This window comes from Cyprinodon tularosa, unplaced genomic scaffold (assembly GCF_016077235.1).
Source record: "Cyprinodon tularosa strain WSP-4 unplaced genomic scaffold, ASM1607723v1 ctg749, whole genome shotgun sequence".
Lineage (NCBI taxonomy): Eukaryota > Metazoa > Chordata > Actinopteri > Cyprinodontiformes > Cyprinodontidae > Cyprinodon > Cyprinodon tularosa.
The window spans coordinates 165,260-189,942 of record NW_024039506.1 but is presented as its reverse complement, the minus strand read 5'-3'; the positions used below and the strand labels follow the sequence as shown (position 1 = coordinate 189,942).

At 46.5% G+C, this 24,683-nt stretch overlaps 1 protein-coding gene and 1 long non-coding RNA gene across 8 annotated transcripts in view; one reads left to right on the top strand and one right to left on the bottom strand.

Moving 5' to 3' along the window:
- The window catches only part of rasal2 (RAS protein activator like 2), a 69,029-nt gene that overhangs the window by 6,000 nt on the left and 38,346 nt on the right, over nucleotides 1–24,683 (top strand). For 2 of the 7 annotated variants that reach the window (XM_038269996.1, XM_038269993.1), the window contains exons 1-3: nucleotides 2,986–3,567; nucleotides 16,699–16,826; nucleotides 16,914–17,037. In XM_038269996.1, coding sequence (XP_038125924.1) covers nucleotides 3,138–3,567; nucleotides 16,699–16,826; nucleotides 16,914–17,037 — 682 coding nt within the window. In that variant the 5' untranslated portion in view covers nucleotides 2,986–3,137. Of the gene's footprint in view, nucleotides 1–2,983; nucleotides 3,568–16,698; nucleotides 16,827–16,913; nucleotides 17,038–24,683 lie in introns of those variants that run through there. The other 5 variants (XM_038269997.1, XM_038269995.1, XM_038269994.1 and 2 more) reach the window with 4 other exon arrangements.
- Nucleotides 14,868–16,868, bottom strand: LOC119773156. The gene is made up of 2 exons (XR_005279353.1): nucleotides 16,655–16,868; nucleotides 14,868–15,113 (listed from the first exon to the last, which is right to left on the bottom strand). It is a non-coding gene; the product is annotated as an uncharacterized LOC119773156 (long non-coding RNA).

Here is a 24,683-nt window from a genome sequence, read left to right as displayed (position 1 = left end):
CCTGAACACCTAAATTCGGCCAATCATATATCAACAGTCTGTCAATCAAATGTTTCCGGTCATAGCATCTTGGTTCATGTGTCGCAGCTAATATACGCAACGGTTGAAACCAGAATCCTTTCCTTTCCCATTGAGTTGCGTCCCCGTGTTCACGGGGATGGACGCCTGTGTCTTCAGCAGGCGTAGAGCTAACAGAACTGGCAGCGTTGCGAGGCAAGGGCTCAAACATGTACGGCTGGAAGCCTTCTACACCAAACCAAGCTTCTGCCGCCCTGGCGTCCTCTTCCACAACATCTTCATCCCCGCTTTCCTCCTCTAAATAAAAAATGGATGACGGAGGAGACTCATCCACGACCTCCGACACTAAACTCTCCTCCTCTTGCATGTTTCCTCTGTCCATAGCGTTCCTTGACAGCGTCGTTTCTAAGGCACCAATTTAGTGCTACTTGGTCCCAATGGAATTTTTCCATTGGGAACCTACTAGCGCTAAGTTGCTAACTGGTTAGCAAGATGCTTCCGACAAACCGGCTACAACCAAACTTGCTTGCGAACCTTCTGCCACAACAATCCCGCCCCCTTGATAATCAACCAATCACATTCACTTTATTCCCTCGTGTAAAGTCGTGCACCACTCGGGAGAATTCAGAAATGCAACGGGTGGAACGGCCGCTTCTACGACTTTACCGTCAGCCGTGATCTGATTGGTTCATAAGGCGGCGCTGCTCTGGGTTTCTAACAAACGGCCAAACTGAATGGTTCGGTAACCCTGATGGCAGGGAGCAGCAACATGTAGGGGAGGGGCGATGTTTCCAGGAACAATGGTTTTGTGATCCCAAACCCACTTTACCTCTCAGTTCCCTGTGTTTTTATTGTTGTTTACAAAGAAAGTGGAATTTATTTTCAATTAATGGATCGATAATCAGATTTTGTTTTATAGGAGATATTTAACTGAATCAGAACTTAAAAATACCCCCAGAGTAGTTCTGCATGGAGTATGGAGGACGGAATGTCATGTATTAGAGTCTAATTCTATTTGTTTACTGATTGAATCAATGATTATAGCCCTAGATCCGATAGATATGAGATCTGCCTGAGAGCGACACAGATCTGAGGCGTGGAGAGGTTTCCTCTGAGGAAATGCTCTCCATCATGCTGCTGTGTTTGGGTCTGGAGGAACCACATGTGGGCCGAATTCGTCGGAAGACCAGAATCTGGTCGCCATGTTGGCTCAGCGGCGTAAGGAAATAACGTTAATCTAAACAGAGTGATTATTTCCTTCATTCTCTGACGGGTTTAATGAGGATGTTTCTGTTGATGTTTATGGATCCATCTGTAACGGTTGGAAGCGGGAAGCAGAGCGTCCTCTGGAACCGTCCCAGGCGAGGCTGCAGGTGTGAAATGATTTTAGAGGTGGGAATGATTTCTGTCAGGTTTTTTCCCTCTGTAGACCCGTTTTAAAGAACCGCTGGGATGAAAGCAGCAGGAACAGGTCCATGGAGGACGGTTCAGTCGTAGTAAAACATGTTTTCCTCGGTTTGGGTTCTGTTCAGCCGTCGTCACATCTGTCATTCTGGTGCATTTGGTTTGTTCTCTGAAACGTCCAGAGTGAAGCATTAATAAATGATGGCGGATGAAGGTGTCTTCTCTGCTGAATGAATCATTTATCAGCTGAAGAATCCCTGATTTGAACCAATTCGCCACAGATGATCGTCGTCATCATCTTCTCCCGCCGAGGTTCTCGTCTGCACCGCCTGCAGAGCTTGGCTCTGGTCCGGAGTCTTGGGATTATCCTGACTGGGTCTTAGCTCTGACCTAGATGCAGGAGTGTCGTCCGGGACACCAGCCGCTCCGTTATCCAATAAACTCTAAATGTGGGTCAGTGAGCAGAGAGCTTTTTCCAGCCCCACAGGAACACAGCAACAGCTCCTTCCTCCTGGTTTCTCCCAGAATCCCTCAGAATGTCTGATTTCTGCTGAAATGACGAGTCCTCTCCTCGTTGATGTCAATCCTGCCTGTTTCCACACGTGGAGGCAGAACCTCTTCAAAGTTTCTGCTTCAGTTTAAAATAAAAGGGAAAAGTCATGATGAGGTGGAGCTGATGGTTCTTATGATGCCACCTCGACAACAGCTCATTCATCTGCTCAGGTTGCAGTGGGGGGAGAATAAACAGAGCGTTCTTCCCCTCTGGACCGGGAACTATGTAGAGGGATGGGAGTTTTGGGTTTTTCCCAGACTGGGTACCTCTGAACTGATCTCAGATGAAAAGATGATGGAGGAGGACCTGAAAGAGACTGGAAAGGTAGGCTGGGATTTCCCTGTTCAACATCCTGGAGCTTCAGCTCATCACAGTTCACACCTTTGATCGCTTTGGAGGACGAGGATCTCTGTGGAGACGAGGACTTCCAGCCACCTCTCCGCTTCAGTTCAGGGTGGAGACTGAAAAATGACAACCAGTCAAATCAGAGGATCAGTCTGTTTAATTTCAGAAAACATAGATAATATCTCTATGTGAGATCAATGAAAGAGTGTAAATAAAGTGGTTAAAGGTTCTCAGATGTGATGGGTTGAGGTTCCTGTTTCAAGAATCCACCAACCGCCACCCCCACCCGAAAGAAGAAAAAAGAGAAAACAGGTTAGCTCAGTGAGCGCTTTGTGGTGTGAAGAAATGATGGTTTCTGGAAGGTAAAACCACACAGGCCTGGAGTTTACCATAGAGTTCTTGGTGATGGTCAGTTCCAGGGACCAGAACTGGATACTCTCCTCCTAAACCCACGTTGACTCTCTGACCCTGAATCCTGGAAGAACCTGAGAGCTGGTACCCATGTGTGGTAGTGCGCTCCATTTCAGGGTGATGAGCCATGAACCAGTTTCACTTCAGGCAGGAAACCACAGTCTGCTGTTTCGCCGTCGTCTGATTGGCTAAAGCTCTGACTTCATCTGACACCAACTTCCTCCCAGGAAGACATACGCTCTGATCCGTTCAGAAACAGCAGCATGACGACGACCTGACGGCTGGACCGCATCAGGTTTTATCTATCAGAACCCTGCTGCCGGGTCTCAGTGATGACCCAGCTGGAGCCCAGGTGTGGAACCGGCAGAGTTTCTGCTTCCTGAACCAAGCCCTTCCGATCTGGACCATGAGTGGAACCGGAACTCCCCCTGAGGGCGTCGAAGGCCCAGCTCATCCTGGTCCCTACCGCTGGCACCATTACAGAAAACCCTTGAAGGTGTTTGAAGCTCATCCAGATTCTGAGCAGCCACTGGACCGATACCAGTGGGGAGGCTCAGACAATCAGCCCAACCTGTTTGGACTGCTAAAAACTAGCACTCTGCCGCGGTTGAGGCGACGGAATGAGACTCAGGATCCCAAGCAAGGATCTCTGCGAAGGATCATTCCCTTCTTCCGGTCCATGTCGGAACCAGGAGCCACCGGCAATCCAGAGAATTCTCCAGCCAGGAAAACCGGATCATCCGCTCAGTCGAGGGCACCGTCTGTCAGCAGTTTTATCAGTACGCTGACCCGCAGGATCAGTCGGGTTATGAGAGATGAGCCAGAACCAGAGTCCGGTAGGAGAGTAGAACTTCTTTATATTTGTGTTGGTTATTCTCGGAGGAGGAAGGACTACTTTTTTAGAATTAGCTCTCAGCTGATGGGTCACCCCTCCTATGCACACGCCTTTTCAAACCCAAACAACAGTGATTCCTAGAGCTGTGAACCTCATTTTCTCTATGTTCTCTCTCGAGACAGAAAAAATACCAAGGAAAATTCCTTTAACTGGTATTTCTTTCTTGTTTATCAAACTATATGCAGATGAAACTCTAGTGTTTGTTTGTTTTCACGCAGATATCGACCCTGTCTTTAAAGGACCACCTGCACTGCGTTTGAAATATGTTAAGCTACAGGAAAGCAAAAAAAGAACCTGCACAGAAAGATTGAAGAAACAAATCTGAATCTTTATCCCTCCGAGTCGCTAAATGTTTTAACACTAGAGATGTTCTTCACGTGACGTGGATTCTCCTGTAGGATGAGCTTTTCCTCTCCTCTTCCTCCTGACCTTAAATTAACAGATTTTGCTTGTTCTTCTGTCAAAAATTTGTTTTGTTTTCTGGATATTTATCATTTCTATTTGATTGGTTATAGAGAGCAGATTCATGTTTTAAATCATCCAATGTCTGTCCCACCAACTGGGGTTTTTAGGTCCGTAGAGTTATGTCAGCCTTCTGGTCCCTCCTGTGGTCTCAATTCAGCGGACATTGGTACTGTGGGACATACTGGACCCATTGAGCTTATATCCATATGGGATGGACCTCCTCTAGTCAATGTTGAGAAACCGGAACTCTACTGGGTGATCAAGCTCTGTCTTTCTCTGCCTCAGTGAGGATGATGCCATCTTGGGAATCACTGAAATCATCTTCTTAGAATCTGTTTCAACCCAAAAACATCTCTAAGCGTTTTATTTCATACTCAGACCCGACTTTTATCTCGGGGCCGTGTAGGTACCAGATCTGCTCGGGGCCCCGCCCCTTATGACGTCAACATATGGCAACTCCACTTACACAAACTTTATTGCGCCTGTTTCTTAAGGATCAAATCTCTTCTGGAGTCGCAACATATTATCTCTATTTGATATTATTTGAGGTTTCATCGATGAACAAAATTAGCCGAAAGTAGAAAACAATCATTGTCAGTCTTGATGGAAAGCCCTGCATTCTAAGACAGACTGAAATCTGCCATTTAAAAAGATGCCAAAACAAGTTTCAGCTTTTTAAAATTCTTTTTATTAAGATCTGAGGACAGTAAGGACAAATGGAACATCTCAAAATGTACTTTCTTAGGGATTTTAGACGAATAAAACAGTTATTCTACCAGTAGAAAACAAAGGGTTGTTGTTGACACAAATTTAAAAGTAGTGTAGCTTAATGTGGCTAACTGACCGAGCTAAAAGAGGCTAACCTGTTAGCTACTGAGCACAGCTAGCCATGGTGCTACCCAGCTCTCCCCCTTTATACCATGGTCTATTAGTTACTTTGTTCACCATAATTTTGTTATCAATCAGGTAAAACTACATCGGTTATTAGACACGCTATCGCTACAGATGCTCCCAACGCGGCACACGGACGCTGCCTGAAGTTATTATCGTTGTCTGGGCAACCACTATGTTTTACATCATGTGTCAACGTTCAGCCAGTCATGTAGCGTAATGTTTCATCTGTGGATTCAAGGATCTAACTGAGTCTAACCAGAGAGACCTCAGAGACCGGTTCTTGTCTCATTGGACTGGATCTAAGTTTCTCCAGAACCAGTTTAAGATTTAGTTGTTGACATATAAGGCACTCACTGGCCACGCCCCTAAATATGCTGCTGAAGTATTGGAGTTTCTGGCTGTGTCTGAGCGTCTGCCCCAATCCCTATTTAGGGCACTATACAGTGATTTTAGATGAGTGTCCAAACATCTAGTGGATGAAAAAGTAGTGGACTCAAAATTGCGCGCAATGCACCTAGAAAGGAAGAGATCGTCCTTGTTCACTAGACGAGCAGACATATCACCAATTGCTTTGCAAAAGTTCTCCTTGCAAAGCATCATGGGATTTGTTGTGGCCTCAACTGATAACAAAGATGGTGAAGGCACTGTGCGGGGAGGCGGAGTCATGTGACCAACAGGGAGCGAAGAGTAGTGATCATCTGTCCGAACAGTGTTAACTGAGGTCTCTGTAGCGTTCACTATATAGTCCCCGCTCTAAATAGAGATGGAGGGATTCAGGCGGATGTTCAGACACAGCCTCTGTCTTCAGATCGTCTAACTAGTGGTTGGATGATTCCATCTTGGTTTTTTCTACCATCACAGAGGAACACTTAGAGCAGTTAAAGCCTTTTTCAGGTCGGGGCCCCTGCCAGGAACCTTTCCTGCATGTTCGGCCCCTCCTAATGTGGGTGGTTGTAGTTCACCTGGACATGACTGACACACAGAGGGTGTTTCTGTTCCTCAGAACTCATTTGGCTGTTTCTTCCTCCATGTCAGCTTTGTTGGAGGCTGAACATGTTCCTGCAGCTCTGTTTGTCCACACCTCAGTGCTGATTTCCAGCCTGAACAGACCGTCTCTGTAAATCGCCTCATTGTTCACTCTCCACGCTCTGCAGACTGCAAACATGGCGTAAATCATCGTGTACAGACAGATCTGACACTCACAGTTTTCCAGAACCGGCAGTGAAACTTCCAGCTTATGTTCCCTCTCTGGTTGACCTCTGACATCGGATCCAAGCTGTGGCCAACCCAACACTTGCAGTCCGAGGGAAGCATCTGAAACCTGACACTAATCCACCATCCTGGGGTGAGGATGATGCAGGCTATCTGTCGGCTCACTGCCAGCCTCAGGAGCCGTACTGTAAAACTCCCTGCAGTGAGGAGGAGGAGGAGGAATGTCTGTTTGGTGAAGGATTTGTTAGATTTAATTGATTTGCTCCAAGCCGACGGTCATGTGAGCAGTCAGGTTGAGCTGGGGTGGAGGTATCACGTGTCCTGCTCCTGTTATCTGCAGAGAGACACAGGAGATTCATCCCAACATGAAGAGAGGTGAACTCATCCAGATCCTTCAGGATCTGACAGAAAGGAACAACAACAGGCCTTGTTTTTAGCTCCGATCGTGGAGGTGAAAAGTCTGCAGTCAGAGATCGAAATCCAGGAATAGTCCTTCTAAACATCTGCTTTCCAGTTGTTTACTGAAGATCCTCATCAGGAAGTAGAACAATCAGGGCACCTTCAGCTTTCTCTTTGGGTGTCACAGAAAGACTGTCCTCTAATCAGGTGTTTCTGATCAAGCGTTTTCCTTTCTTCAGACTTTGTCTGGTTTCAGTTTACAGTAGAGAATGGAGGAAGCTCTGAATGTGCATCATTGTTATAAATTCTTCTCACTTTTTAGGCATATCTACTTGGATGATAGCATGCTATATGTGTGTCTAATGTCCCTTTCCCACCGACCGAAAAAGCAGTTTAAACCTGGAAACAATCGTCTTTCAGTGGCAGTGGGAACGGCTCACTGATGTGTGTGTTCCCAGGTCAAATGACTCGGACAGGGACCCCTTTTAAAATTGTCTCCCCTCTAATCGGCATGCTGTGGGAAAACCAGAGGCGGGTCGACCCGCTAAATTACGTGATACCATTGAACGCAACATATGGATGGATATGGAACACATCGCTCCAGTCACTTCTGATCCAACAAGCTGAAACGACAAACGAGATTAATACAGAAGATGGAACGAAACAATAAAGCACACTGACTAGGCCCTAGCTTCCTTCCATGATGCTCTCCATTGTTACTTTCCTTATTTCTGGGGTTAGCGCTGATGACATCATCAACGCTAACCCCAGCTTTCCAGTGAGGGGTTACACCCAGCTTTTATTGCCAAAGGGAAGGGAGCCAAATGCCGATCGTTAGCGGGTCGACCCATGTTTGAAAAAATACGCGTTAACCCGCTATCTTCAGTGCGAAAGAGGCTTATGGGTAGTTTTAGTGTGATAAAATTGTTTATGCACTATATACCATAGAGGTACAAAAAAAGAAAAACCTAAAACTCAAAAATAAAACATTAATTCAAAAATCCAAGACTAAAGCAGTTAGCATCTGGAAGCAGCAGAGGATACATTTTTTCGGGACAGCTCGGGCACAGATGATAAAAAAAACAAAAAAACAAAACAGGATTTAAATGCATTTATTTTTTCAGAAAATAGATCATTAACCTTTTACTCATGCTAATTATTTTAGAGAGAATATATATATTTTTTAAAGTACAATCTAGGGCGATCGGAGTGTATTTCTGTTTGCGCATAGCACTGAGTTGGTGGAACGGATCGGTTAATGGCAATAAATGCTAATGTTTTTTTGTGCTCTTGGAGCTAACATTAGCGTACTAAAAGTTAAACTGTATATTATCATTATTATCATGATAGTAGCCTGTTAAATCGTTAAACTCTGTGGATTCTGGTAACTTTAGCAATGTCTGTGGTGTTTTTCACTCACTAATTTACATGAATTAATGAATGAATACATTTTACAGTTATAGTCAAAAAGTACAATAGAAACTGACAGCATAAGAAAAAAACATATAAATACCGTATTTAATAAATATGGTGATATTCACAACGTATGCACACAAATGGATACATTGATAAAAACAACGTGGTATGGGAACCCTGCATTGCATTCTGGGATTTTCTAGCTTCGTTACTAGCGGTCTGAAAAAACTGCAGTAATAGTGAAATAATATTTGGAGGGGAGCTGGGTCTATGTTAGCTTCTGGGACAGGAAGGGATCCCGCAAGCATGACAATCAAGACATTTTAGCTTTTTACACAATCAGTGAAAAAACAATCAAAGACACTTCATTGTTTGTTTGTTGTTTTTTTGTTTTGTTTGCTAACTTTTGGACCTTTCTTGATACGTCATTTGAGTTATTTATCTATTTAGCATTCATATTCTTTGTTAGCTCAGCGTTAGCATGCTTAATGTGATACCTTTGGTTTGATTATTTTTACTGCAGTCACTCTGATGTTAGCATGTTAGCTATGTTAATACTGGTATCATAACATTAGCAAACAGATGTTAGCATGCTAATTGTGATTTCTTTGGTTTAATTATTTTTACTGCAGTCACTCTGATGTTAGCATGTTAGCTATGTTTATACTGGTATCATAGCATTAGCAGACAGATGTTAGCATGCTTACTGTGATACCTTTGGTTTAATTATTTTTACTGCAGTCACTCTGATGTTAGCATGTTAGCTATGTTTATACTGGTATCATAGCATTAGCAGACAGATGTTAGCATGCTAACTGTGATACCTTTGGTTTAATTATTTTTACTGCAGTCACTCTGATGTTAGCATGTTAGCTATGTTTATACTGGTATCATAGCATTAGCAGACAGATGTTAGCATGCTAACTGTGATACCTTTGGTTTAATTATTTTTACTGCAGTCACTCTGATGTTAGCATGTTAGCTATGTTTATACTGGTATCATAACATTAGCAGACAGATGTGAGCATGCTAACTGTGATACCTTTGGTTTAATTATTTTTACTGCAGTCACTCTGATTTTAGCATGTTAGCTATGTTATTACTGGTATCATAACATTAGCAGACAGATGTTAGCATGCTAACTGTGATACCTTTGGTTTAATTATTTTTACTGCAGTCACTCTGATGTTAGCATGTTAGCTATGTTTATACTGGTATCATAGCATTAGCAGACAGATGTTAGCATGCTTACTGTGATACCTTTGGTTTAATTATTTTTACTGCAGTCACTCTGATGTTAGCATGTTAGCTATGTTTATACTAGTATCATAACATTAGCAGACAGATGTTAGCATGCTAACTGTGATACCTTTGGTTTGATATTTTTACTGCAGTCACTCTGATGTTAGCATGTTAGCTATGTTTATACTGGTATCATAACATTAGCAGACAGATGTTAGCATGCTAACTGGGATACCTTTGGTTTAATTATATTTACTGCAGTCACTTTGATGTTAGCATGTTAGCTATGTTAATACTGGTATCATAACATTAGCAGACAGATGTTAGCATGTTAGCTATGTTTATACTGGTATCATAACATTAGCAGACAGATGTAAGCATGCTAACTGCGTTGTCTTTTGTTGTTCCACTTGTAGTGAAGTGGATTCATTATGATTTGATTGGTCGGTTTGTTCCTTGGCATTAAGTTGCTTTATAAATAAGCTAAAGTTAAATTGATCAAGGTTGTTTAAAGCTGTTAGGTGCCAGGGTGGCACTCTGTGGGATGGCGTCCAACACCTGCGTCCCCGTCCATCAGCAGGATAGAGCATTGAGGGTTTAGAGCAGGACGGTCCTCAGGCTGGGAGCCATTTCTGCTCTGGTTAGCTTGATGATGCTAAAATAGTGACTGAGCTCAGAGTTTCTGCTTTGCTCTCAGTGCAAACACCTGCTACAGTTAAAGCTAGGTTATTATTAGCCCTGCTACATTTCACTTCAAACTTGTTGTTTTTCCTGCAGAGAAATTTGTGAAAGGTTTTTGGTTTAAGTAGAATATATATATATATATATATATATATATATATATATATATATATATATATATATATATATATATATATATATAGATAGATAGATAGATAGATAGATAGATAGATAGATAGATAGATAGATGGCTTCACATCATTTCAAGATGAAAATAAATCCACCCCCTCTGCTTCCTCTGGTGGTTTGCTCAACAGTCCAAGTCTTCCTGGTTGGAAATCCTCCATGCCATCACCCTAATCTGGGGATTCTCTGTCAGTCTGACCTGGACCCGGACTGGGCCTTTCCAGAACCTTGGTGTTGATTCCAATCTGAAGAAATAAGTGAAATGAAAATCTTGTTTAAACTGTCAAATCTGCTGTGATCTGAAATCAGAACCATCGTTTTTTACTGATTCTGTTCACGATAAAGATGAGGAAGAGGAGGGTTAGTCTCTGTGAAAATCAACCCTAAATGAATTAAGAGGATCAGTCTGCTCCTCTATGGACCTTTAGGATTTTCCCATCACACCAGTAATGTGTTGAGAAGCCGTTCTGGTTCTGTTGGGTTCCGTTCTGCCACTGCAGGCTGATCCAGAGTCTGGTTGGAGCTGGTTTACCTGAGTCCTGGTTCTGCACAGGGTCAGTTTATAGCAAACATGAGAACAGAGAGCGTTTTCTCTAGGCTGCAGCAGTGCATGCTGGGTAATTAAACCACAGACCTCTCACTTCTGCTCCCTAACAGAGGCCTGAGTCAGCGCCCTGCTGCTGGTTTCATGAGCAAAGCGACACCTCCAGGCCCCGTGGGGCCGTTAGGTTCTGACCCTGGAGCGTGTTTCTGTCCGGTTCTGCTGGCTCTGAGCTGGTGGCTCCAACCAGAACTGGGACCAGTGGACAGGAGGGCTGGGATGAAGTGTGGGAATGTGAGGAGGGAGGGTCTCCTCCTTTTGTATGCAAATCTGCCTTTCACAATAAAAGCCTGAGCTGGAACAAAGGGAGCCTTTCAGGTTCTGGTGGGATGGTTGGGATTCCTGCAGTCTGACCCGGTAATGAGAGCCGGCTTTGTTCAGTTAGCCAATCAGAGCTCTCCGTCTCTGTCCCCACTCTCACCAGGATGATGGTGTTCCCTCCTCTTCCTCCCAGTCTGCATCACTTTGGATTCTTGAAGTCCAGGTTTTCAGAACCAGAGATGATGTCGGACCTCAGACCCGATCAGAACCATCAGCAATGTTCTCCTCTGCTCCACCCTATGAACACATGGGTTCTGCTGCTGCTCTGTGGTGTCCTCTCTGCTCCGCTGCTCCCCTCATCCTGATCCAAGGCGACGCCACCGCTGACCCCTGACCTCTGAGCCCCCCCCCAGCAGTGAGTGACAGCTGCGGGTCAGAATCTGCAAACTGGCTGCAGTCAGCAGCTTTAAATATTAAAATATTAAACAGCCTCTGTGGGAAAATGGCTGATGAACACTGACTGCTTCCACTGATGGAAGCAGGTTCTGACGGGTTCTCCGTACCAGGAATGTTTAGAGGTTCTGGATGTTTGCATTTCTTCGTTTTGTTCTGTTGAAGCAGCAGAATGTGAACCAACAGCTCCGTTTGTTTAATCGGATCATTTCCTGTTGGATCTCCAAGTTCTCAGTAAATGCTGCTTCTGATTAGGATCTGTGGCAGGAATCCTGATCCGATGAGGAGTCAGAACCCTGTGATCTGGACCTGGGCTCATTCAGAACCAGCTGCGTTTACCTGCAGAACTTTTCTCTTTTACCTTTTGTTTCTGCTGTTTCTTATTCTGACCCTTTTTACTCTCGGTCAGCGATCCTCAGGAACAAACATACATCAGAAAGTAAGCCTACATATGTTACCATGGCAACAGCTGTCCATGCATCTCATGTTAGCGCTTTCCTTCCTGCTTGTTGTGATGTGGTTCAGGTCAAAGGTCACCTCCCCTTTACCACCTAAGAGCCGTTTGTTCCTTCAGTCCAGCTGAATAATATCTATCTATATCTTCAAAATTAAACCATGTTTTCATTCAAAATTAATGACTATTTTTAAACCTATCAGATAAGAATGCATTTTTTTACAATGTAACATTTGGGTTTAGAGAAAATGCAGGATTTTTAAAGATCTTTAAGATTATCCATAGAAGATAATATTCCTCTCAGTGTCATTCTGCATAAACAACCTTCTAAATCTAGAAGCGTCATTAGAACGACCACAGCAGCAGAGCTGCGTTGGTTCTGGTCGGCGGGTCGCTGTGTTTCTCTGTTGGGACATTAAATCAGAACTCAGAAGTTCTGATTCTCAGTGACTCTGAGTGGGTTCAGAGCGTTGGGTGTAAAACCTGCAGCTGGAAACGTTTGAAGTGGTTCCGCCTCATGATGCTGGTTTATCACAGGCTGCCTCTGTTTTAAATTATTTTTATTTAAATCACAGAGGATCTCAATTTTTAGTCACAATGCATTTATCAAGAGCAATGCTACGTTCAGAGCGCACGCAGCAGGAGCTGCAGAAACGCTGCTTCATTGTTGATGCTGTACAACTTTAATTCTGTAAATAATCCAAACTGCAGGCACCAGGATAATAAAAGCAAACATATTCTGCTGGCAGGTTTCTACATTGTAAGTTAATTTAGGCTTTAATAAACTGTTTCAGGGGAGTGATCATAGCACTCTGCATCAGCAGAGTTACATTTTTCCAACTCCAGCATCTGCTGCATCTGAAGCGCCTCAGATGCTCAGATTATTGACTCATTGAAGTCAACCATTGACTTTGCATGTAAACTGGCTGCTTCGGCTGCTTGCGGTCTGAACGTAGCATAAAACACCAAATTTCTCCCTCTAGTCCTTTAGTTGGCATCAATATGATTAAAGTGGGTATGCCGTCACACAGAGGGGAACAGAGAGTTGTGGGTAGAACCTAGATCTATGCATTAGTAGAAGGAAGAACTTTTTCATACAAATCTAACAGTAAAGTCCTGCAACACAAACAGGCTTTCAAGACTGTGAAAAAACAGGAACAGATTTTTCTTAGAGAAAAAGAAAATCACAATATAGGTTGAAAATAATGCAATTTATATTTTTGGCATAATCATTTGACCCTAGTTCTGTTCATTGATATGGATCCCTGGATGAACATCAGGTGACCACAGTGGGACACATAGAGGCCATTGGTGTGCACTGGGTCCAGGCTGCTGCAGACGCAGCGTCAGAAGAACCAACAGGATAGGTTCCTGGGATGTTTGACCGGAATGGAGTTAAAATCTAATCTATGTGAGACGTTCACAGGTTTGCTAAAACGGATCTGATTAAATAAACTCACTCAGTCATTTATTGGGGATTTTATAAATGGTTCACAGAATGTGAATTCCTGACATTCTAGCATTAAACTAATATGTTTGATGCTAGCTGTGCTGCACAGGCTAAGCTAGCCATTTGGCTTGACTTCACTAGTGTTCACGTTTTCAGCTTTTTCCCCCCTTTCCTAACCTCTCCCTGGGAATCTGGGAGCTTCAGCTCCCGACTCAAGCTGTTCAAAATGCGTTTGTTTATTTCAAAAACCAAGCAGGACCAGAACCGAGCCTTTGGGCCCGTCCAAACATGCTACCAGGATACACACCATGCTGTGGGTGCCAATCCATAAACACACTTTTATTAGCTGTTAGCTTAGAGATGTCTGCATCCACCCAACAAACAATGATCACATCTTTAAAGGAAAAGTTCAACCATTAAGGAACAATCAATGGATCATTATTTGTAGCTAAAACTAAGACGTTTGTGGTGATTTAATGAATTTAGCTTTAATCAGTGAAAAAATAAAAATCATTTTTGTCACGTTTACTGAGTCAGGTAGCGGCCATTTTTCCCCAAATATAGTAACCCCTCCCTCCTGCCATCTTCTGCAGTGACGTCACGGTGCGGTAAGCCTAGCGCCATTCTTCCCGCTTTACAAGCTAAATCTACATTTGGAAGAAGAATGTTTTCAAGATGACTTGGATAATAGCGCGTTGTGACAAACACCAGATACAGCACTGGGACTTGATCAACAGCCGATACCGCACCGTGACGTCACTAACCAGTAGGTGGCAGTAGTGTTCTTTGACAAACATGGATGCCTCCAGTAAAGCACATTCACATGAAAATTACTCTCAATTAAAAACACTTATTTATTGAACAAGATGGAATCATTTAATATTTAAAATACTTTTAGAAGTTTGAATTCTAAATATGAGCGGATTTTTCCTTTAAAATCTACTGTCAGCATCTTTATAGTGCAGTGCAGATTGCCAATCTTCCGTTGCCAATGCTCTTTGAAATGTTGCCCATTGCAACCAATGGAGTTGTCAGAACTCTCCTATCTCCATGGCTCCATAAACAAATGAAATAAATAATGTAGGAAAAAAATAGAAATTTTCTTATTCATGATTCAAATGTTTTTCAAAGTTTTTTTCTGGATTTCAAGATTTTCTAATTCAATTTTGTCAGCTTTTTTAACAAAAGTGTAAAAACTTAACTCCATAGATGTTCCCACAGATCCTCCCCCACACCCCCCCAGTCGGTTCAGGGGTCAAGAGAGGATTTTTAACAGTCATTGTGATGCCATCCCTCGGGGATTGAATGTGAATGTCTCATAAAAAACATTTTTATTTATTTATCTAAAACATGATTCAGACTTGATACAATGAAACTATAAAATGTACCAAAAAACAAAACAAAACTAAGTGCCCCATTAAGTAATCAAACATGTTTGAAATTAATGAAATCATCAAAGTCTTTTTAAATTAATGCATTTATCTAAAGATTAATAACATGAAATGCCTCACTGAATAGAGGGAGGAGTCAGGTCCAGCTTTTATTCCACAACATGAAGCTCTGGATGTGTTTTCAGTGAAGTAACAAGTCAGAGCAGACTGTGTTCGGACAGAACCAGCCGTCCAGAACCAGTCAACCGTTGGGTTTTCCTTCCAGGAGTTCAGTGGAGACGTTCTGACCACACAGCAGACAGCAGGAACCAGGAAACGGACTCTGGCCGCTCCGTTCTGAACTAACTGCGTCTGCAGAGGGCCGTGCTGCTTTCAGGATCCCCTAGGAAAAAACAGATAACAGTGTTTAGAGCCATAAAAGTCTGGTAACAAGCCCCCCCCCCCCCTTCCCCAGTGCAATGGTCCCATCTTGATAAAGCGGTGATGTGATGTTGCCGTGCTCCGATTGGCCGCGAGCTGCTTTGTTTACATGTTGCCATGGCGATGTGTGCAGCCCTGCAGACAAAGCCACCTCTGTTGTCCTGTCCTGAAGGAGCTGGTAACCCTTCGAAGGCTCCAGACGTTCCCCTGTCCACTGCTGGAGTGGGAGCGGGTCGATACGGAACCAGAATCTGGTACCGGTCACCCAGCAGCCTGGAGCATCACCGGTACCAGGTTCTGGTTCACCGCAGCAGATTTAAATCAGAGGGAAACCTGAAACCTGCAGGACAGCTGGAGGGTTTTTATTCCCTCAGTTTGACCTGCAGGCGAGTCGGGTCCCGTCCTTAGCGACAGTCTGGATCAGGAGGAGGTGACCCAGAACCAGATCCCAGTGGGGCGTGATCCGGTTTCATGTAAACACAAACACACGGGCAGCTTCAGAGGGACGGCAGACATGCCGTGGAGTGGGCAGGGCCAGAGTGGGTGAGGACCACTGGACGTCTCACTCCTCCCTCACACATTCCCCAGAGAGGCTCGGCCCGGTCCGGTTCCCTCCTTCAGCTCCAGTCCTGCAGGTGTTAATGGGCATCTAGAAACATTTGGACCGGGTAGGCAGATACCGGGCCAGTTTGATTCTGCCTGTCTGTCCTGTCTGCAGCAGCGGAACTTGGCCAGTTATCAGAACCAGAGTCCAGTAGACAGAACCGGGGCAGTGGTTCTGGTGCCGACTGCAGCCTGCGTGCTCTGCAGCAGGTGTGACTCTCAGCGAGTCTCCAGGGTTCAGGATGAATTATTGCTGAGCCAGAAATAACCTGAAAGAGGAGAAGCTCCCAGCTGCTGGCGGGCCGGGCCAGAACTGCAGCTGTCCGCTCCCTGACGTCCTGCTGGACTCAGAACCCGTTAGTCCTCAGTCTGTCAGAACCTGGGCTCCAGTCATGTATACCTGTGTGCTGTTCCGTCAGAACTGAGCTGCAGCAGCTGATTGTGGGTCATGTTATGTTTACCCAGATGCTCAATAATCCCACACTATTTTGGGGGCAGTAAAAGCATCGTGTGTTTCCCCTCAGGGTCCTGCTGAGGACCGTAGCAGGACCTGTGTTTCTGTGACCTTTGACCCCTCCTCGCTGCCTGTCCCTCCTGCAGAGCCACAGCGCCGCCTGCTGGACACTCAGCAGCTCTGCATCATCTGGACGAACCGCTCGGTTCTGACTCGTTCTCCACATGTTGCATCAAAGGATTGTCGGGCTGAGGTTCTGTGTCAGGGGATCAGAACCATTACAGCAGGACGGACGGATTTGGACCTGCTGCTTTTTCCAGCAGCTGCTTCCAGAACCTTCTGCTCCGTCCACTCCAGGGGGGAATAAATGAGTTCAGGAGGTCCTATGACCAGCTGAACCAGAACTGTTTTAAATGTTAGAAGTCTTTTTAATTTTGGTTACTAACCTTCATTTTGTTCTGACCCGTTCTGCTGTGTTCTGGTTCCTCAGACGTGAAGGGACCCCCGGCCCACCGCTTCTCCTGCGGTCAGAGTCCGTACACGGACGGCGCCGCCTGGGAGAGGAAGTTCTGCATCCTGACCGACAGCCAGCTCATCCTGCTCAACAAGGACGAGGAGGTCCGAGCCCGCCGCCCCGCCCCGACACGTTTCTGCTGTTTCGAACCTCCACCCCACTCTAACCTCCCCCCCATTCTCCCCCGACAGGCTGCAGGCGAGCCTCAGGAGGCCCCCACAGAACCCACCAGGGCCCGGAGCCTCCGCCGGACCGTCAGCGTGCCCTCAGAGGGACAGTTTCCCGAGTTCCAGCCGGAGGGCGCCACCGTGCTGGGTAAGGCACAGAGCTGGGGTTTCCGTGGTAACGGGGAGCTGTGGTTTAACTGGATTACTGAGGGTGTGACCAAACAGAGGATCAGAGGAGGAGGAGGAGATCCAGCTGCTTCTCAGGTTCTGAAACCTTCTGGCAGAATCTGATCCACCATTAAAGGTTCTGATCCACCTGGTCCTGTAGAACCACGGTCGTCCCTCACGGTGATGGTGGTGTGGGAACATCTGGGTACTGATAAATAAACAGCGGTGAATCCTTGGTTCTGATTCTGACCTCCACATGTGGAGGGGCTCCCTCTGTCCAATCAGAGGGACCCTGGAAGAACTGGACCTGGAGAGAACTAAGGTGTGTTTGGTTCTGACCTCCAGTCCTCACAGCCTCCTGGACGCCTCCCTGCTGTCACCATGGTAACCAGTGAGGCAGCATTTAGGTCCTACGTTATTCAGCAACTTTTCATAGTGAATCGTCATGAAACAAAACGCTGCTCCTAAACAGGGAAGAAGTTCTGGGATGTTCTGAACCAGAGGTTCTGTTCAAGTCGTACCAGATGTAGAACCAGAACCGCTCCAGTTTAAAGCTGGTACTGATCTTTCTACTTCTGTGATATAAACTCCTTCCTGTTGGAAAACTGATAAATGAATCTTTTCTGGTTTTATTTGAAGAATCAGCAGAAAAATCTTCACCAGCTTTAAATTAACAGTATTTAGAGCTTAGTTAAGCCCGGCCTAAACGGTGCGATCTTTGGGGCGACTTTCCAGTCGTGCGAGAATCTTTTGATCAGGCCGACTTTCAGCCTGATCGTGAATCGTGTGGTGTACAGGGGGTATGAAGGCCGATCAGCCTCTCACGACCAGCTCAGGGCGACTTCCTCCTCTCAGATGTAAACACAGCAGCCTGGCATGGAGGCAATGAGTGAAATGCAGCTCTGTCTGCAAAACTGATGGACAGCAGCAGCCACGCCTGCTCAGCCATGTCCTTTTTCCAAATACGTTGTCGCCCTTTTTTTCTGAACCCTCCGCACAAAATTGCACAATTTTGAGCTTAATATCCCCGTTCTATTTGTTTGGCTTCAGGATAGAGAGCTACAGAGCAGTTTGACGATGTTTTTAGTCGTACAGTCTGAGCAGGTAGATCGCATTAGAGCCTCGAGCTGAACATAAATCGTGAGCTGCTGCTAACACTGTAAAACTAAACCCTGCGTTTAGTCATACAGTGTGCAGCAGATGTGTGCAACGATCGAAAGGTGTACGCCGAGCTTTAGTTTGGCTTTAAATGCTCAAGGAGGAAGATTACCCTCCATGACGATGTGTTCAGGGGCAGCCTGTGAAGGTTTTGCCTCCATGATGGTGCGTTCAGGGGCAGTCTGTGTTCAATTCAGGTCCAGGTAGAGGTTTTCTCACTGTGACGTTCCGTTCAGGGGCAATTGAAGGTTTTCCCTTCATTCAGGTGCATTCAGGTGCAGCCTGTGAAGGTTTTCCCTTCATTCAGGTGCATTCAGGTGCAGCCTGTGAAGGTTTTCCCTTCATGACGGTGCATTCAGGGGCAGCCTGTGAAGGTTTTCCCTTCATTCAGGTGCATTCAGGTGCAGCCTGTGAAGGTTTTCCCTTCATGACGGTGCATTCAGGGGCAGCCTGTGAAGGTTTTCCCTTCATGAAGGTGCATTCAGGTGCAGCCTGTGAAGGTTTTCCCTTCATGACGGTGCATTCAGGGGCAGCCTGTGAAGGTTTTCCCTTCATGACGGTGCGTTCAGGGGCAGCCTGTGGAGGTTTTCCCTCCATGATGGTGCGTTCAGGGGCAGTCTGTGAGTCAGTTCCCGGTGGAGGTTTTCCCTCCATGACGGTGTGTTCAGGGGCATGCTGTGGTCAGTCATGATGGTGTGTTTAGGGGCAGCCTGTGAAGGTTTTCCCTCCATGATGGTGCGTTCAGGGGCAGTCTGAGGTTCCGGTCCAGGTACAGCTTTTCTCATTGTGACGTTCCTTTCAGGTCCGATTGGAGGTTTTCCCTCCGTGGCGATGCGTTCAGGGGCAGTCTGTGAGTCAGGTCCCGATGGAGGTTTTCCCTCCATGACGGTGTGTTCAGGGGCAGCCTGTGGAGGTTTTCCCTCCATGATGGTGCGTTCAGGGGCAGCCTGTGGAGGTTTTCCCTCCATGATGGTGCATTCAGGGGCAGTCTGTGAGTCATGTCCCGGTGGAGGTTATCCCTCCATGATGGTGCGTTCAGGGGCATGCTGTGGAGGTTTTCCCTCCATGATGGTGCGTTCAGGGGCAGCCTGTGGAGGTTTTCCCTCCATGATGGTGCGTTCAGGGGCAGTCTGTGAGTCAGGTCCCGGTGGAGGTTTTCCCTCCATGACGGTGCGTTCAGGGGCAGCCTGTGGAGGTTTTCCCTCCATGATGGTGCGTTCAGGGGCAGTCTGTGAGTCAGGTCCCGGTGGAGGTTTTACCTCCATGACGATGTGTTCAGGGGCATGCTGTGGTCAGTCATGATGGTGTGTTCAGGGGCAGCCTGTGAAGGTTTTCCCTCCATGAAGGTGTGTTCAGGGGCAGTCTGAGGTTCCGGTCCAGGTACAGCTTTTCTCATTGTGACGTTCCTTTCAGGTCAGATTGGAGGTTTTCCCTCCGTGGCGATGCGTTCAGGGGCAGTCTGTGAGTCAGGTCCCGATGGAGGTTTTCCCTCCATGACGGTGTGTTCAGGGGCAGCCTGTGGAGGTTTTCCATCCATGATGGTGCGTTCAGGGGCAGCCTGTGGAGGTTTTCCCTCCATGATGGTGCGTTCAGGGGCAGTCTGTGAGTCAGGTCCCGGTTGAGGTTTTCCCTCCATGATGGTGCGTTCAGGGGCAGTCTGTGAGTCAGGTCCCGGTTGAGGTTTTCCCTCCATGATGGTGCGTTCAGGGGCAGCCTGTGGAGGTTTTCCCTCCATGATGGTGCGTTCAGGGGCAGCCTGTGGAAGTTTTCCTTCCATGACGGTGCGTTCAGGGGCAGCCTGTGGAGGTTTTCCCTCCATGATGATGCGTTCAGGGGCAGTCTGTGAGTCAGGTCCGATTGGAGGTTTTCCCTCCGTGGCGATGCGTTCAGGGGCAGTCTGTGAGTCAGGTCCCGATGGAGGTTTTCCATCCATGATGGTGCGTTCAGGGGCAGCCTGTGGAGGTTTTCCCTCCATGATGGTGCGTTCAGGGGCAGTCTGTGAGTCAGGTCCCGGTTGAGGTTTTCCCTCCATGATGGTGCGTTCAGGGGCAGTCTGTGAGTCAGGTCCCGGTTGAGGTTTTCCCTCCATGATGGTGCGTTCAGGGGCAGCCTGTGGAGGTTTTCCCTCCATGATGGTGCGTTCAGGGGCAGCCTGTGGAAGTTTTCCTTCCATGACGGTGCGTTCAGGGGCAGCCTGTGGAGGTTTTCCCTCCATGATGATGCGTTCAGGGGCAGTCTGTGAGTCAGGTCCGATTGGAGGTTTTCCCTCCGTGGCGATGCGTTCAGGGGCAGTCTGTGAGTCAGGTCCCGATGGAGGTTTTCCATCCATGATGGTGCGTTCAGGGGCAGCCTGTGGAGGTTTTCCCTCCATGATGGTGCGTTCAGGGGCAGTCTGTGAGTCAGGTCCCGGTTGAGGTTTTCCCTCCATGATGGTGCGTTCAGGGGCAGCCTGTGGAGGTTTCCCCTCCATGATGGTGCGTTCAGGGGCAGCCTGTGGAAGTTTTCCCTCCATGACGGTGCGTTCAGGGGCAGCCTGTGGAGGTATTCCCTCCATGATGATGCGTTCAGGGGCAGTCTGTGAGTCAGGTCCCGGTGGAGGTTTTCCCTCCATGATGGTGCGTTCAGGGGCAGCCTATGGAGGTTTTCCCTCCATGATGGTGCGTTCAGGGGCAGCCTGTGGAGGTTTTCCCTCCATGATGGTGCGTTCAGGGGCAGTCTGTGAGTCAGGTCCCGGTGGAGGTTTTACCTCCATGACGATGTGTTCAGGGGCATGCTGTGGTCAGTCATGATGGTGTGTTCAGGGGCAGCCTGTGAAGGTTTTCCCTCCATGAAGGTGTGTTCAGGGGCAGTCTGAGGTTCCGGTCCAGGTACAGCTTTTCTCATTGTGACGTTCCTTTCAGGTCCGATTGGAGGTTTTCCCTCCGTGGCGATGCGTTCAGGGGCAGTCTGTGAGTCAGGTCCCGATGGAGGTTTTCCCTCCATGACGGTGTGTTCAGGGGCAGCCTGTGGAGGTTTTCCATCCATGATGGTGCGTTCAGGGGCTGCCTGTGGAGGTTTTCCATCCATGATGGTGCGTTCAGGGGCAGTCTGTGAGTCAGGTCCCGGTTGAGGTTTTCCCTCCATGATGGTGCGTTCAGGGGCAGTCTGTGAGTCAGGTCCCGGTTGAGGTTTTCCCTCCATAATGGTGCGTTCAGGGGAAGCCTGTGGAGGTTTTCCCTCCATGATGGTGCGTTCAGGGGCAGTCTGTGAGTCAGGTCCCGGTGGAGGTTTTCCCTCCATGATGGTGCGTTCAGGGGCAGCCTGTGGAGGTTTTCCCTCCATGATGGTGCGTTCAGGGGCAGTCTGTGAGTCATGTCCCGGTGGAGGTTTTCCCTCCATGACGGTGTGTTCAGGGGCAGCCTGTGGAGGTTTTCCATCCATGATGGTGCGTTCAGGGGCAGTCTGTGAGTCAGGTCCCGGTTGAGGTTTTCCCTCCATGATGGTGCGTTCAGGGACAGCCTGTGGAGGTTTTCCCTCCATGATGGTGCGTTCAGGGGCAGTCTGTGAGTCAGGTCCCGGTTGAGGTTTTCCCTCCATGATGGTGCGTTCAGGGGCAGCCTGTGGAGGTTTCCCCTCCATGATGGTGCGTTCAGGGGCAGCCTGTGGAAGTTTTCCCTCCATGACGGTGCGTTCAGGGGCAGCCTGTGGAGGTATTCCCTCCATGATGATGCGTTCAGGGGCAGTCTGTGAGTCAGGTCCCGGTGGAGGTTTTCCCTCCATGATGGTGCGTTCAGGGGCAGCCTATGGAGGTTTTCCCTCCATGATGGTGCGTTCAGGGGCAGCCTGTGGAGGTTTTCCCTCCATGATGGTGCGTTCAGGGGCAGTCTGTGAGTCAGGTCCCGGTGGAGGTTTTACCTCCATGACGATGTGTTCAGGGGCATGCTGTGGTCAGTCATGATGGTGTGTTCAGGGGCAGCCTGTGAAGGTTTTCCCTCCATGAAGGTGTGTTCAGGGGCAGTCTGAGGTTCCGGTCCAGGTACAGCTTTTCTCATTGTGACGTTCCTTTCAGGTCCGATTGGAGGTTTTCCCTCCGTGGCGATGCGTTCAGGGGCAGTCTGTGAGTCAGGTCCCGATGGAGGTTTTCCCTCCATGACGGTGTGTTCAGGGGCAGCCTGTGGAGGTTTTCCATCCATGATGGTGCGTTCAGGGGCTGCCTGTGGAGGTTTTCCATCCATGATGGTGCGTTCAGGGGCAGTCTGTGAGTCAGGTCCCGGTTGAGGTTTTCCCTCCATGATGGTGCGTTCAGGGGCAGTCTGTGAGTCAGGTCCCGGTTGAGGTTTTCCCTCCATAATGGTGCGTTCAGGGGAAGCCTGTGGAGGTTTTCCCTCCATGATGGTGCGTTCAGGGGCAGTCTGTGAGTCAGGTCCCGGTGGAGGTTTTCCCTCCATGATGGTGCGTTCAGGGGCAGCCTGTGGAGGTTTTCCATCCATGATGGTGCGTTCAGGGGCAGTCTGTGAGTCAGGTCCCGGTTGAGGTTTTCCCTCCATGATGGTGCGTTCAGGGACAGCCTGTGGAGGTTTTCCCTCCATGATGGTGCGTTCAGGGGCAGTCTGTGAGTCAGGTCCCGGTTGAGGTTTTCCCTCCATGATGGTGCGTTCAGGGGCAGCCTGTGGAGGTTTTCCCTCCATGATGGTGCGTTCAGGGGCAGCCTGTGGAAGTTTTCCCTCCATGATGGTACGTTCAGGGGCAGTCTGTGAGTCAGGTCCCGGTGGAGGTTTTCCCCATAGATATCCATAATAAAGGCTAGATGTCTCGTCCGCGCTGCTGGCCAATGGGGGTCGACGTCCGCACGTGGCGGCCATCTTGCTACAGGCAGCTCGCTCATTCGTAACATTGTGTTTTAAAGGCGCATGTACTGAAATAACCATAACTTCCTGAATTGTCTAATTGTTTGGTTTGTTAAACAAAAGTCAGACATGTAGTTATGAAACTGCACACTTATGAATAATTATAACCATGGTATTTCATATGAAAAGAACATTGAATAGAACATACAGGTGCAATAAATATACACATGCACAAGGTATTTATGTTAAATCAATATATGCTAATAAAACTCAGTGTACTGAATGGCAACATGATATATAGATATATCTATAGATATCTATATAGATATAGATACCTATATAAATATGTGTATATATATATATATATAAATATGTATGTATATATAAATATATATATAAATAAACACTTTTATTTGGGTGTGATTAATTATTTCACAGTCCTAATTTATTTATATTTACATACATACTTTTATAATATGAATATTATTGTTATAATAAAATATGGAATACTGACAGAAAAGGCTTATTGTGTGGCAACCTCTTGGTGTAGCAGCATAATCCAGGTTTCAAATTAAAAGTAACACTTTGAAGTTTCATGTAGACTATTCGGATTATATATCAGGGGTAATTACACAAAAGTTCCTATTTTTAAACCATTATAAAAGTGACATTTATTTGCTATTAAAATTGGTACAATAGTCCCCTTCACAAGTATATATAGATGTAGCATGTTGAAATCCCCACCTACACTACTGTGATGGTATACACATGGAAGACAGAGATTTAAAAAATGACCCAAAAAACATAGCTTGGCTAATGCCCTTTGAAAAGGACGGTTTTATTGAGCTTCTGTGTAATGTACAAGAGAGCGTTGTCCACAAGGCCATCAAAGCGGACAGGAAGGTAGCTGTGGTCATGTACCAGCACAGGAATGTCAGCAAACGGGGATGGAAGATCTTCTCCTCCTGCTTACACATTATATAACCTGCAGAAACAAAAACAAAAGTGACCAACAACAATTCACAGTGTATAAGATTGGTATATCAATATGTGATTAAATTTCAATGATACACATGCCCTTTGAAGATGAGCTGGAAAGTTGAAAATGTTTGGCCATCTTTAAGTTGTCCAAATGAAACTAATACAAACTTATAAAAGCTTTGAGTCAACAACAATCTTGTAATACTATTATGTCATAGCAAAAGTCTGGCATCTTCCTTTTAATAAACCCAGCAAATTCCTGTAACATAATGTAAGATGTGTTGACAGACCAAATCGATTGGAAATCATGTTCAATTCTGCCTCTTCCACTGATGTAAAGTTGCTTGTTAACGTTAGCAGCTAGCTAAACTGTAACGTTAGCTGCTAACTTACTAACGTTAGGTCTCACTTTGCAGCTTCTTGTTATTAGCCAGCTAACGTTAGGCTAATAATGAAAATACAACAACACTCAGATTATTGTTATTAGCCAACTAATAACTACAACCACATCCACAAATATTGTAATTTACACCAAAGATTAATTGTCATACAATTGTTATTGGTGTCAGTAAAACCTATATAATTGACTAATAATCTCAGCCTTGATAACTTGCGCAAGTAGCCATGATGCACAACTATGCTGCGCGATTAAGTCATTTTT